Raw genomic sequence first — 15,051 nt, 5'->3', positions numbered from 1 at the left:
CTTAAAGACCAAAACAAAGAATTCATTCAATTTCTTTGCTATGACCTTATTCTCCTGAACATCGCTTTTGTTCCTTGATGATCTAATGGTTCCATGGATGCTCTCACAGGTTTTCTGCTTCTGATGTACCGTGTTTCCCCAAAACTAAGACACTGTCATATTAATTTTGGGTCCAAAAAATGCACTATGGCTTATTGGGGAATTTCTTATTTCTTTCATGTACAATGATCATCTCTCCCTTCCTCTCCATCACCCCAATGCTTCCTTTTTCCTGTTTCTCCCCCCCCTGGAAAGAGACCTGGGAGTGATGGTAGACACGACATTGAAGGCATCGGCACAGTGCGCCACAGCCTCGAGGAAAGCAAACCAAATGTTAGGTATCATTAAGAAGGGTATCTCGACCAGAACGAAGGAAGTCATCCTGCCACTGTACCGGGCTATGGTGCGCCCGCATCTGGAATACTGTGTACAGTACAGGTCACCGTACCTCAAAAAGGACATGGCAATGCTTGAGGGAGTCCAGAGAAGAGCAACTAAACTGATTAAGGGTATGGAAAACCTTACATACACTGACAGACTGAAGAGGCTGGGGCGGTTCTCCCTGGAGAAGCGGAGACTCAGAGGAGATATGATAGAGACCTTCAAGATCCTGAGGGGCATCGAAAAGGTTGACATGGACAGATTTTTCAATTTGAAAGAAACCACAAGAACAAGGGGTCACTCGATGAAATTGAAGGGGGACAGGTTTAGAACAAACGCAAGGAAATTCTTTTTCACACAGAGGGTGGTGGACACATGGAACACCCTTCCTGAAGCCGTGATAGGAAATAGCACAGTACAGGGTTTCAAGGAAGACCTGGATAGGTTCCTGGAGGACAAAGGGATTGAGGGGTACAGATAAGAGCAGTGGAAGGTTTAGAGATAAGTGTAGAGGTAGGCATAAAATTAGTCAGGGACTGCTGCTCAGGCAATATGCCTGATGGGCCGCCGCGTGAGCGGACCGCTGGGCAGGATGGACCTCTGGTCTGCCCCGGCGGAGGCGACTACTTATGTACTTATGTGTAGCATCTTTCCTCCCCCCTCTCACCCATCCCCTTGTGCCTTCTCTCTGCAGCATCTTTCTATCCCTCCCTCCCATCCCCCCATGCAGCAGAACCCTTGCACAGCATTTTTCTATCCCTCCCTCCCATCCATTGTGCAGCAGAATCTTTGCACAGCTTCTATCCCTCCCTCCCATCCCCACACACAGAACCTCACCAACCCTCCCATCACAAGACCAACATATCTCCCTCCAAACAGCAGCATCGGCAGCACTCTAAACAGGCTACTTCGCAGCCTTCTCCTACCAGGGTCTTTCTTGTGCCACGTCGCTGATGACATCATCAGTGATGCGGCAGAGAGTAGGACCTGGCGGGAGAAGACTGCTCAGCAGCCTGTTTAAAGTGCTGCTGATGCTGCTGTTTGGAGGGAGGTATGTTGGTCTTGCGGTGGGAGGGTCAGCGGGGTTCAGCTGCATGGCAGACAGGATGGTCTTCGGGGGCGATCTAACTAGGGCTTATTTTGGGGGTAGGGCTTATATTAAGATCTTATTTTCGGGGAAACATGGTACCTTAAAGTTGTTATTATGAGATTTTGCCTCTTTGGCAAGTTTCTCTTCATATTCTTTTTTAGTCTTCTTTATCAATGCTTTATGTTGCTTATTTCTTCATTTGGATCCTTTTTCCATTTTTTAAGAATGTTCTTATGGCTTTAATAATAGCCTCTTTCACTTCAGCTTTTAACCATGCTGGCTCTTGTTCTCTTTTCTTTCCAACTTTGTTAATATATGGAATACATCTGGTCTGGGTTTCCACAATGGTATTTTTAAATAACGTCCATGTCTTCTTAAGAGAAGGGGGATTCAACATGGTAGGAATTATGGAAATGATTGGGATTTATAAACTATCATATTATGGGGGCATCTTTCAAATTGCATATAGTTCTGAAAAGTCATCAGATACTATTTGTCTACAGATTATGTATCAGTTTTCCAAGTTCAAGTACACACATCGATATTGCTGGTGTTTGGTCTTTCTCCAACTATTTGTCCAGTAAAGAAAGGATTATAACAGTTCTTAAATCGATCTGTATTGATAGATCTGAAAAGTATCCTTTTTCTTTGGATATCTACTGAACCTCCTATGGAACAATTGTGGCCCTCTTATATGATCCATACATTGTCTTTGGAGCACTGTGTGGAATCTGATTTAACTCAGGGTTACTATATAGTTCTAGAAAAAGGAGGATGGATTTAGACATCTGGGTTTTACGTCCATTGTTTTCAATGACTAAATCTATCCTCCTTTATCTGGAGCCATATTGTAATCCTAATTTAATCTCCTTATTGTGGAATGTTTTTGTTTGGGAACCATTTTGGAACAGTCTTATCCCAACAGTACATAGTAGCATATTGAATACTTGATTTGTTTTGCACTCAGTTTATCCTGTGTTCCTTTCATGCTTCTATTATTATGGTACTCTTGGGGGGAGGAAGTGGATTTGGGAGGGTTTGCTTGGGATGGGAGTTTTGGTTTAGGAAGGGAATTTGGTTTGTAAATGGTTGATGTTGTACAATGTCAGTTGATTTCAATTATTAAGTAGAGTTTCTCCTGTTCTTTGTTGTATTGCCTATTACTCTGCTTGTCCCTGTTCTTGCTAATTGCTCAATAAATATTACATTAAACAAATCAACCAAGGGTAGGAGGGATGATTTTAAAACTCAAAGATTTGTCTGTGTATCTCCTAAAATTACTTGTCAAATCTTGGCTGAAGTGTACAGTAACTAAACTTAAAATCCAAAATGGTATTTTAAAGGCCTCAAATACCATTTACCGTATTTTCACGCATATAACGCGCGCGTTATACATGATTTTACAAACCATGCATAACCATGCGCGTTATATGCGTGAGCGTGTTGTACAAATTTTTTTTACATAGTTCCCTCCCCCCCCGACGTCCGATTCATCCCCTTGCCACACCCGAAGGACCGCTCGCACCCCCCCGACGTCCGATTCATCCCCCAGCGCCCACCCCCCCGCACGGATAAGCTGCCTACCGTTGGTTCCCGATGCCAGTGAGCCCTGCTGCTTCCTCTGCCGGCGGACCCGCCCCTTCTCTGAGCCCTGCGCTGCTTCCTCTGCCGTGGTCCCGCCCCTTCTCTGATGTCAGAGAAAGGGCGGGACCGCCAGCAGAGGAAGCAGCGCAGGGCTCAGAGAAGGAGCGGGACCACCGGCAGAGGAAGCAGCAGGGCTCACTGGCATCGGGAACCAACGGTAGGCAGCTTCTCCGTGTGTGGGGGGGGGGTGCTGGGGGATGAATCGGATGTCAGGGGGGTGGCGAAAGGAGAGTCGGGACGATAGGAGACTCGGGGCAGGGCGGCGAAAAGAGAGTCGGGACGAGAGGATACTCGGGGCAGAGGACAGGGCGGCGAAAGGAGAGTCGGGACGGCAGAAGGAGATTTAAATTCATGGAGCAGCATGCGCGGTATACGCGTGTGCACGGTATATAATAATTTATTTACATAAATTTAGGTTTCCCGCGCGCTATACCCATGTGCGCGTTTTACACGGGTGCACGGTATATGTGTGAAAATACGGTACAATGTTATCTATTTACAATGTTATCTGATCTTCATGGTTTGACACTAAACAAAATTTCTATCCTCTTTTAGTCTTCAAGTTTTATAAATTCTGGAAAGAACTTATACTTATGATGTAATAACAATAATAAATTTATTTTTATATACCACCTAACCAGCAGTTCATAGCAGTTTACACAATAGGTACTCGGCATACAATATAATAATAACATCATATATAATGAAATTCTAAGTAACTAATACAAGCATTAAAACTATTAAGGAAAACAATATAAACTAAAATAAGTAAGGATAAAAAGATAAAAAGTATATTATAACTACATGATAATATGAAAATCAATAATGTATATTATATTGTTTAAATAAGTGGGTTTTAAGATCTTTTCGAAATTGATAGTAAGTAAGAAATAGAGAAAGAAGAAAATTCAAACATGAATTCATTAATCCTGCTTGGAATGCTAAGGTCCTATTCAAAAAGTTTTTTGTAACAACATGCATTTGCTGAAAGATTTATTAACTACAAATACATAGCAAATTTATAATCAAAACACAAACAGAGGCCTAAAACAAATACAAAACTGCTTTGACAATTTTATCAAAACTGGAGCAGCACAATTTCAAAGATCCAAGTATCATAAAGGGCCATATTCTGTAGTGGGAGCCTAAAATAGGCACCTATTGCATGTCAATCACACTTACGGAATTGTGCCTAACTTAAAACCAAGGTGCCTATAATGTAGGCCAGGGTTTTAAAGGCCTATAATAATAATAATAATAACAACTTTATTTGTATACCGCAAAACCACAAGTAGTTTACAGAGGAAGAGAATGTACATATACAGCGATATTAAAGAAAATAAGTCAAGTACATTGGTAACAAGGTTCGATTACATTAGTAAGCCGAGAGAGGATAGGTATAACCGCTGGTAATTCAGTGATATAGCGAGGTGGGATAGTCGGAGAAATTTATCAAAGAGATAGGTTTTAATTGATTTCCTGAAGAATTGATAGGAGGGAGCACTTGTAATGAGGGTAGTTAGACATTTATTCCATTTGCCAGAATCGCACCTAGTGATGCCTAAGTCTTTCTCCATCTCCTAAACACACCTACTTTTGTGTTAAGGGCCGATAGGCACCTATCTTTTGTAGAATCATGCCTAGGAAGATAGGCGCCTGACTCCCAAATTTTATTTTTTTCCAATTATAAGCTTGTTAAAGCTCATTATTGAAGCCAATTTACTAATTAACCCCCACCCTCCCTTTTGCTAAGCCACGGTAGAGGTTTCTACTGCAGCCCAAAGCGCTAAATGTGCCAATGCTCATAGAATTCCTATAAGCGATTGGAGCATTTAGCACTCCAGGCCATGGTAGCTTAGTAAAAGAGGGCCTAAGTTAAATGCCTAACTTTAGGCGCCTTTTATTGAATTTTCCCCAAAGTGTTTTAAAAAAATGAAAGTATTATTTGTCTGAGACTTATTATTTCACGTTTTCTTGGAGCTGAAAGTTAATATATTTGTCTTTTTTGCTTATCCATTAGACCAAAGGAAATATCTAGAAAGCATCTTATATAATCTTGCATGTGAAAGTCACACAATCAAATGCATTAAGCATTAATTTATTTTTACTAAAGCCATTTATTCTGAGAACAGATGTATTTGACAAAGAAAATGAATGCACAATGAATTAATTTATGTCTCATATAAAATATAAATGTGAATTATGGTCTTTTTAAGCTGTAATATAAGAGAGGAACAGATGGTTGAAGTTTGGTTTAGAATGGTGTGAAAATGTGTCCATTAAAATAACCTACTGTATCTTGCCAACTGTTACAATCACATACTTATTCTTATTAAGGAAACAGAACATGTAATCTACAGCAAGATTGCAAAGAAAAAAAATGCAATTTAGACATATTTCTTGTATTATAGATTGTGATAAATTTTATTCCATCTATGACTAACACTTAGGGCCAAATTCTATAAATAGCCTCCCGATTATAGGTGGCGGTAGGCGTTATACTGCTGTCTAACCCGCCAATCAGGATGCATGTTTTAAAAAAAAAAAAAAAAAGAAAAACTACCCAACACCTGAGGTATCTGTCGCAGGTGCAGGGAGGTGCCTAGGGATGCTTAAGCTCCTTCAAGGCTGGGTGTGGGCATGGTTTTGCCCAGAAGTGGCCCTAGGCGTCTCCCTAAAGCCGCGATAGGCGCCTGAAATGTAGGCCACTGAAATGCTGGCCTACATTTCAAATAGATGCAGCTGCTAAACTGACCGCGAAAGGAAATCTCCCTGCTGCGATCAGCTGAGCGGCAGAGGCAGGGAACCCCCAAACATGAATGCAAGTCGGCTGGCAGGAGGGATGCCCACTGTCTCTCGCCGCCACCCCATAATCTCCCCACATTTCTGCGGCAGGAGGGATGCCCAATCTCTCCAGCCACAAACACCAAAAAAATCCCCGGCAGGAGGAATGCCTAATCCCTCCTGCCACAAACCCCTATACAATCCTCAGAAGGAGGGATGCCCAATACCTCCTGCCACAAATCCCAAAACAATCCCGGGCAGGAGAGATGTGGTGGGGACAGTCATGCATACAGCTACCCAGTCTTTGAGACTCACATCCATCGACAAGATCACCCAATCCGAGATCCGAAGTCCCTGGGACAGCAAATAGAGGACGCAACCACCATGCGCAGCACCATCGTCCAGGGCAGGGGTGCATTAATCAGGTCCCACTGTGGAATCCAGCACGAAAGCAGAGCATCCTGCAGTGGACACAGATGTGCTCTGCCCTAAGGGATCACATCGATCTTTGCCACCATGGTCCCCAGAATGTGAAGGTACTGCCATGCCGTTAGGACCGGAGTGGCCAGAAGGTCCCTGAGAACCTGTTGTAGCTTCTCCTGAAGGGACACAGGCAGGAACACTTTGTTCTGGCTCATGTGAAATCGAACTCCCAGGTATTCAAAATCCTGGGTGGGCTCGAGGTGACTCTTTCTTAAGTTCATCATCCAGCCCAGACATTGCAGCAACTGTACCACATGATTAACAGCCTGCTGCCCCTCGAACAGCGAGGGAGCTCTAATAAACAAGTCATCCACATACGGGTGAACCAGGACATCCAAGGTGCAGAGATGGGCTGCCACCACCACCGTCACTTTGGTGAAGGTCTGGAGTGTCACCAATCTAAAGAACAGCACCGCAAACTGGAAATGTCACCCCAGAACATGGAACCGCAGATACTTCCGGTGTGTGGGAAAATGGGAATGTGGAAATATGCCTCCGTCAGATCCAGGGAGGCTAGAAACTCCCCAGGCACCACCGATACTATCACTGAGCGTACCATCTCCATATGGAAGTAAGGGACTTTCAGTGCTGTATTGACCGACTTGAGGCCCAGAATTGGTCTCCAGTCATCAAATCCTTTCTTTAGACTGAAGTATATCGAGTATCTCCCAGAGCCCGAGCCTGACTCCGGCATGGGTTCAATGGCCTCAATATCCAAAAGTCTTCAGACTGTGGCCTGCACCCGAACCATCTTCTCAGGGCGGCCCACATAGTAATCCAGAAAATACTTAGTCAAAAAAGATAAATTCCTACAGTCTGGCCTGTAGGAGGAAGAACTGATAAGCTGAGGAGCATGCACAGTGATGAGGGGGAGGGGTTAAAGCCTCTGAAGTTTTGAGGCTTCCTAAAGATCCTGGTGGGTAGACGGAAATAGCCCACTGGTCCTGGAATAAAGTGGTATTGTACAAGAATATTCTGTTGTGTGCTAATTACATTTGAAATGTCTGGATTGGATTACATTTATACTATCTTTAATCATCTTAATATCTTTAACCATCCTACAAGATTCATAATCCCAATTTTTTTAAAAAAACTGCTGCTCAGATTATATCATGGTTATGGTATGAGGAAAGACTAAAGAGGTTAGGGCTCTTCAGCTTGGAAAAGAGAAGGCTGTGGGGCGATATGATTAAAGTCTACAAAATCCTGAGTGGTGCAGAACGGGTACAAATGAATCGATTTTTCACTCCATCAAAAATTTCAAAGACTAGGGGGACACTCGGAGTTACACGGAAATACTGTTAAAATCAAAAGGAGGAAATATTTTTTCACTCAGAGAATAGAAAAGCTCTGGAAAGCATTTCCAGAGGATGTGGTAAGAGTGGTTAACGTAGCTGGTTAAAAAAAAAAAAAGATTTGGACAAGTTCCTGGAGGAAAAGTCCATATTCTGCTATTGAGACAGACATGAGGGAAGCCACTGCTTGCTCTGGAATTGGTAGCATGGAATGTTGCTACTATTTGGATTTTTGCCAGGTATTTGTGACCTGGATTGGCCACTGTAGAAACAGGATACTGGGCTAGATGGATCATTGGTCTGACCCAGTATGGCTATTCTTATGTTTTTATGTAAATTAAAGGATGTTATGTACACAGCTGTTTAATCTTGCAATTCCACAGTGCAAACATGAACCCCTCACAAAGATTCTATAATTCCAATTTCAGATAAATGCTAACAGTGGCAATGGTCAGTGCTGATTTATTTTTAATAAATGCTGACAGCTGTCAACTAATTTAGACCTGGATGTTAGAGAATGACACGGTGAAAAAATTGGTCCCCGTCACCGCCCCGTCCCCGTCTCACCATCCTCTGCACCGCCCCGTCACCGCCATTCCCTTCACCGCCCCGTCACCGCCACTGCCACCCCATTCACCGCCCCGTCACCGCCACTGCAACCCCATTCACCGCCTCGTCACCGTCACCGCTGCATATATAAAAGCCTCAAACGGGTACGATTTTAAATACTTTTCTTTATTTACGTATAAAGGAAACATTCTTTAAAACTTTAAAACTTAGTTAAATATTAGTTAATAACTATACAAAAACAAACACGACATGTACTTTTAATGCTTACAATGCTAGCCTACATGGTAAGTAGACGCGGCCGCTGTACCTAATCGCGGCAAATCGTGTACCTAATCGTGTACCAAATCGTGTACCTAATCGCGGTCACTATGCTAATCGTGATTAGCATAGTGACCGCGGCTACGGCTGCAAGTCTCCCCTCCCCCCAGCGATCACGGCAGGAGGGCACCCAACCCCTCCTGTAGACCCCCCCCAACGGCCCTCCCGACAATCGCAGCAGAAGGGTACCCAACCCCTCCTGCCGGTCCTCCCAATGGCCTCCCCTAAGATCGCCGGCAGGAGGGTACCCAACCCCTCCTGCTGGACCCCCCCCCCAACGAACCCTCCCACCCCGGAACCCCCTTAGTCTTACTTTCCAAGTTGGACCGGACGGCTCCTCACACGTATGGCCAGCAGGCTTGCCTCCGTCCAAATGAGGCGGGCCCGCCCCTACCCTGCCCAACCCACAGGATCCTAGGGCCTGATTGGTCTAGGCACCTAAAGCCACTCCCACTATAGGAGGGGCCTTAGGTGCTTGGGCCAATCAGGCCCTAGGATCCTGTGGGTTAGGCAGGGGAGGGGAGGGGCGGGCCCGCCTCATTTGGACGGAGGCAGGCCTGCTGGCCAGACGAGCGAGGAGCTGTCCGGTCCAACTTGGAAAGTAAGACTAAGGGTGGTGTTTCGGGATGGCGGGGTTTGTTGGGGGAGGGTCCGGCAGGAGGGGTTGGGCACCCTCCTATTGGCGATATAGGGGGCCGTTGGGGGGGCCGGCAGGAGGGGTTGGGCACCCTCCTACCAGTGATCATAGGGGGGCTGTTGGGGAGCTGGCAGGAGGGGTTGGATATCCTCCTGCTGCGATCGTCGGGAGGGCCGTTGGGGGGGGGTTGGGGTAGGCAGGAGGGGATGGGTACCCTCCTGCCGCGATCGTTGGGGAGGGCTGGTTCTGTCGGCATGAAGGGCTGAGCACCTTCCTGCCGGCGATCGTCGGGGGGGGGGGGGCGGGTTCTATTGGCAGGAAGGGTTGATCTGACAAATAAGGAGCCAGTATATTGGGGGGCGGAGTCAATGCGGCAACGTGCAGGTGAAACACAGGTAAATAGCGGTTCCTAGAAGGGGGGACATTGGCCTGCGGGGACAAATCTATTCACCGTTTTTGCGGGCGGTGAAAGGATTTGTCCCCGCGTCTGCGGCGATTTGCTAATGCGGTCACCATAACCCGCAGCCAAACCGCAGCCACGCAGCGGTTCGCTGCGGGGATCGCTCCCCGCGTCATTCTCTACTGGATGTTCAATGCTAGGCCGACAGTGGTAACAGAACAGAGCAAGGCAGTTTAAAAGGAAAAATTCTCTATTCATCTAAACCGCCCCACCTTTTGAAAACCTGTCTCCCAACACTTGTATGCTTTTCCCACTTGTTTTACTCATTGCAGCCCCTATTTAAAAAAAACTGCAAACCACAACAGACTCAGTATCGGAGGGATAGTATTCAATGTATGGTTTTTTGTGTTTTAGTTGTGTATGTTGTTTGTAACTTGCCTAGAAATATAAGCAAGACATTTTTATTATTAATAATAATATATATAATGCCACCTACAAACAACATCAACTCTACAATTTATTTTAATGCTGTTTTGAGGGCCAGTTCTCATTTGTAACTTGCCTAGAAATATAAGCAAGACATTTTTATTATTAATAATAATATATATAATGTCACCTACAAACAACTCTACAATTTATTTTAATGCTATTTTGAGGGCCAGTTCTCATTCTCTATATTTGCATTACAATTTTATATTTTTAACTCAATTTTATAAACTTAATTCAATTTTATTCTATAATAACAATAAAATTGTCTTGTGAGCATCCTATGATAGCAAAACAAAAGATTAATTACTTCATGTTCCAGGATCTTTGGATCTCAATGTGCAGTAATCTCATTTACAGTAAGTCTCCTAAAGCATCACTCACAGATTTTATTATGTAAGGGAAATATTTGTTTCTCCCAAATCAGTTGTCAGCATAATCATTCAAATTATTTTTACAGATTATTATATTATTGTTTATGAGTGCAAAATATTTTAATGATCTCTGAATAAACTTAAAAAGTCCCAAAGTAGTTCTTCACCAAGTTATTTCAAAACCAAAGCATATCTTTTCATCAAATGTGTACCATTACAAAAATATTTGTATTCTTTTTCCTTTGATGAAGTTAGTGGCTTGATGGCTATCCTGATTGTGCCATAGACTCCATCGCAAAAAATCTTTTCCAAAAAGTATAATGAACACTTCTCTAAACATAGTACCTATTCAATGAAAATGATTCTTTTTAATAGCTGTTTAAAGTGCAATAAATATGTAACATGAGCGTATAAGTTTAAAAAACAACACAAAGACTGAGAAAAAGAAAACAAATATTTCCCTTTATTTTTTGGAAACTGTATATATTACAATCTGCAAACTGGAAAAAGTAAGTAATTCAGGAACTTTAATGAATTCACATATTTTCATAAACAAATTAAAATCTATATTATCTTTATATATAAAATTAATATAGCTATGTATTTCAGGCTGTGTTAAATTAATTATCAGGATGCTGAAAAATAACACCTACAATATAATAAAATAGTAAGAACAGTAAGTTACTCTTACTCCTTGGCCAGTTGTACACTGGTTGGTTTTGCTCCAATTGGTATCCCATTCTTGTGCAAAGAGTTAATCAAAATTTCACGCATTTCTTGATTGTAGGAATCAAAGTCAAATACATTTTGAACTACATTTGCAAGTCCTTCATTTGGAAATTTCTGCATAAAAATTAAAATTATACATTAATCATACTATAAAGCTACAGAATATTATTACATTTGATATATGGTGTGAATATGTTGACATAAGATATGGCAGCAAATAAAGGGGTCCTTTTACTAAGGCGTGCTAACCGCTAATGTGCCTATAGAATATAATGAGCTTGATAGCACACGCTAAATCAGTTAGGGCGCCTTAGTAAAAGGACCCCAAAGACTGCAAAACCTATTTAGCAGCTTTTCATGCCTACTGCCGACTATTTTATCTACAGATGTCTTTTTCTGTACCTAGCAGTTTCCTTGTCCTTTGGGCCTCCAGTTCAGTGAGACCCAAGGTTGAGATCATGTATCATGAACCTTCATTTGCAACTACTCAGGGATTTTCCCCTTATTTTATATATCCTTCCAACCCAGTTAACCAAGTAACATAAGCAACAGTCTTCAACTGAGGGACATGCATAAGGACTTCCTCCAATATGCTGCAGTAGATGCTGACAACAGAATCAAATTTAGGTCCTAGCATGCCAATGCAAAGCATGGCCATTGAATCAACAGGTCAGCCCTTATTTCCATTTGTATCCTCATTTCCCCACTGTAAAAGATCTTCTGTGCTTGTCTAATATCTTCCTCAATTCTGTTCAAGTCTATGTTCCTACCATCTCTGCTGGTAGGATGCCTTACATCAAATATCAAAAGGCACACTCCCAATATAAATTTTATTAATTTTTTAATGTTCTCACCCTTAGCCATTATAACTTACTAAAGAATACTGCTTACTTCCAGCAAAATGCATGTGGCTATGGTCATTTTATACGTTCTTGCTAGTTTTGCTCCTCCAAAACAGGAAATTACTATTCTTTCTTGGTTTTAGCCATTAGGCGATACATTTGTATTGCTAGACTGAATTGAACTTGTATGTATGTTTGTTTAACATTTTATGCCTGTTATTATATAAACTATGTAGGTAACATACAGTATAATTTTTAAATAAATTTCTTGGTTCTTTTACAACCCCTGATGTAATCCTTGGAAATAACAAAACATGGATGTGTTGGGCTTTTAACTATTTATTTATTTAGAACTTTATGTGAATAAAACCTTGATATTTACAGTCATGTGAAAAAATTAAGACACCCCATGAAATATTCAGTTCTTTCTTAAGAAATGTTCACATATTGATGTCAAATCTTTTTTTTATTTATCTCTGGAAAAGAAAGTTATGTAATTGCAAGTAAACAACAAACATGTTCTTTGATTTACTCATGAAACAAAAGATATCCACAAAAATGTGAATTCTAACTGAGGAATAAATTAGGATACCTTACACCCTAATAGTTAGTGTTACCCCCTTTGGCTGAAATAATTGCAGTGAGATGCTTCTTGTAGCCATCTACCAGTCTCTAAAATCAGTCTGAAGAAAGTTTGGCCCAATCCTCAATGCAGAATTCTTTCAGCTGTGAGATGTTTGAGGGGTTTCTTGAATGTTCAGCCCATTTCAAATCACCCCACAGCATCTCAATGGGATTAAGATCAGGGATTTCAGTTGGCCACTCCAGGACTCTCCACTTCTTAGTTTTCAGCCAGTCCTTGGTGGATTTACTGGTATGTTTTGGGTCATTATCATATTGCTGGGTCCAGTGCCGCTTCAGCTTTAATTTTCTTACAGATGATCTCACATGTTCCTCAAGTACCCTCTGATAAACAGTAGAATTCATGGTGGATTCTATGATGGTGAGCTGGCCAGGTCCTGCTGCAGCAAAGCATCTCCAAATCATGACACTTCCACCTCCATGATCACAGTTAGTATGAGGTTCTTTTCCTGGAATGCTGTATTTGGTGTATGCCAAACACGTTCTCTTTTCTAGTGGACAAATAATTCCATTTTAGACTCATCTGTCCATAGAACATTATTCCAGAAGTCCTAGTGTTTCTCTACGTTCTCTCTGGCAAACTTCAGTCTGGCCTTGATGTTTCTCTTAGAAAACAAAGGTTTCCTCCTTGCACACCTCCCATGCAAGTTAAATTTGTGCAGTCTCTTTCTGATTGCAGAGGCATGCACTTTCACATCAGCAGTAGCAAGAGCCTGCTGTAGGTCCCGTGATGACATTTTAGGATTTTGGAGACTTCTTTTAACATCTTGCAGTCTGCTCTGGGGATCAACTTGCTTGGACGGCCAGACCTGGGCATAAGAACATAAGAACATGCCTCCGCTGAGGCAGACCAGAGGTCCATCTCGCCCAGCGGTCCGCTCCCGCGGCGGCCCATCAGGCCCATTGCCTGAGCAATGGTCCCAGGCTATCCCTATAACCTACCGCTACTCTTATCTGTACCCCTCAATTCCTTTATCCTCTAGGAACCTATCCAAACCTTCTTTGAAGCCTTGTAACGTGCTCCGGCCTATCACAGTTTCCGGAAGCGCGTTCCATGTGTCCACCACCCTCTGGGTGAAAAAGAACTTTCTGGCATTTGTTTTATACCTGTCTCCTTTTAATTTTTCCGAGTGCCCCCTTGTACTTGTGGTTCCCCATAATCTGAAAAATCTGTCCCTGTCTACTTTTTCTATACCCTTCAGGATCTTGAAGGTTTCTATCATGTCTCCTCTAAGTCTCCGCTTTTCCAGGGAGAACAGCCCCAGCTTTTTCAGTCTGTCAGTATATGAGAGGTTTTCCATACCTCTTATCAGTTTAGTTGCTCTTCTCTGGACTCCCTCAAGTACCGCCATGTCCTTTTTGAGGTACGGCGACCAATACTGGACACAGTACTCCAGATGCGGTCACACCATTGCACGATACAGTGGCAGGATGACCTCCTTTGTCCTGGTCGTGATACCCTTCTTAATGATACCCAACATTTTGTTTGCTTTTCTTGAGGCTGTGGCGCACTGTGCCGACGCCTTCAAAGGCATGTTGGCAGTTGTTTGAAAAGTCCTCCACTTGTACACTATTTTCTGGACCTTGGAATGGCTAATATCAAATTCTTTTGAGATCTTTTTAAATCCCTTACCAGACTTATATGCCGCTACAATCTTCTTTCTGAAGGCCTCAGACAGCTCTTTTGATCTCAACATGGTGTTCACTCTCACTGCAGCAGTCATGAGTACACCAAACTAAATGTCTGAGGTTAAAGTAGGGCAAATCCTCTTCAAAATGCTGAGTAACGATGTTCTAATCATGTGCACCTCATGTAATACACCTGTGTGTGATTTGAGCAACTTTAAATGGGAGGATATGTGGGGATGTCCTAATTTATTCCTCAGTCAAAATACACATTTTTGTGGATATCTTTTGTTTTATAGGTAGGAAACAGAGAGTGGGGGTGAACGGACAATACTCGGACTGGAAAAGTGTCACGAGTGGAATGTTGAAGTGGTGCTTGGACTCGTGCTCTTCAACATATTTATAAATGTCCTGGAAATTGGTATGACGAGTGAGGTGCACACAATACAAAGTTATTCAGAGTAGTGAAGACGCAGGAGGATTGCGAAGACCTGCAACGTGACATAAACACGCTTGAGAAATGGGCCATGACATGGCAAATGAGGTTTAACGTGGATAAATATATGGTGATGCATGTCGGTAATAAAAATCTTATACAGGATGTCCGGTGCATTACTTGGAGAGACCCCCCAGGAAAGAGACTTGGGCATACTGGTGGTGGTGGCGAAAAGGGCAAACAGAATGCTAGGAATGATTAAGAAGGGGATCACA

General features: G+C 42.7%; 1 protein-coding gene across 1 annotated transcript in view; it reads right to left on the bottom strand.

Annotated features, from left to right (window-relative positions):
• The window catches only part of VWA8 (von Willebrand factor A domain containing 8), a 428,432-nt gene that overhangs the window by 204,001 nt on the left and 209,380 nt on the right, over positions 1-15,051 (bottom strand). The window contains exon 26 of the mRNA XM_033948297.1: positions 11,193-11,344. Coding sequence (XP_033804188.1) covers positions 11,193-11,344 — 152 coding nt within the window. The remainder of the gene's footprint in view (positions 1-11,192; positions 11,345-15,051) is intronic.

This window comes from Geotrypetes seraphini, chromosome 6, assembly GCF_902459505.1.
Source record: "Geotrypetes seraphini chromosome 6, aGeoSer1.1, whole genome shotgun sequence".
In the NCBI taxonomy this organism is placed as follows: domain Eukaryota; kingdom Metazoa; phylum Chordata; class Amphibia; order Gymnophiona; family Dermophiidae; genus Geotrypetes; species Geotrypetes seraphini.
The sequence above is the reverse complement of the archived record's forward strand: the minus strand, read 5'-3'. Positions and strand labels throughout refer to the sequence as shown.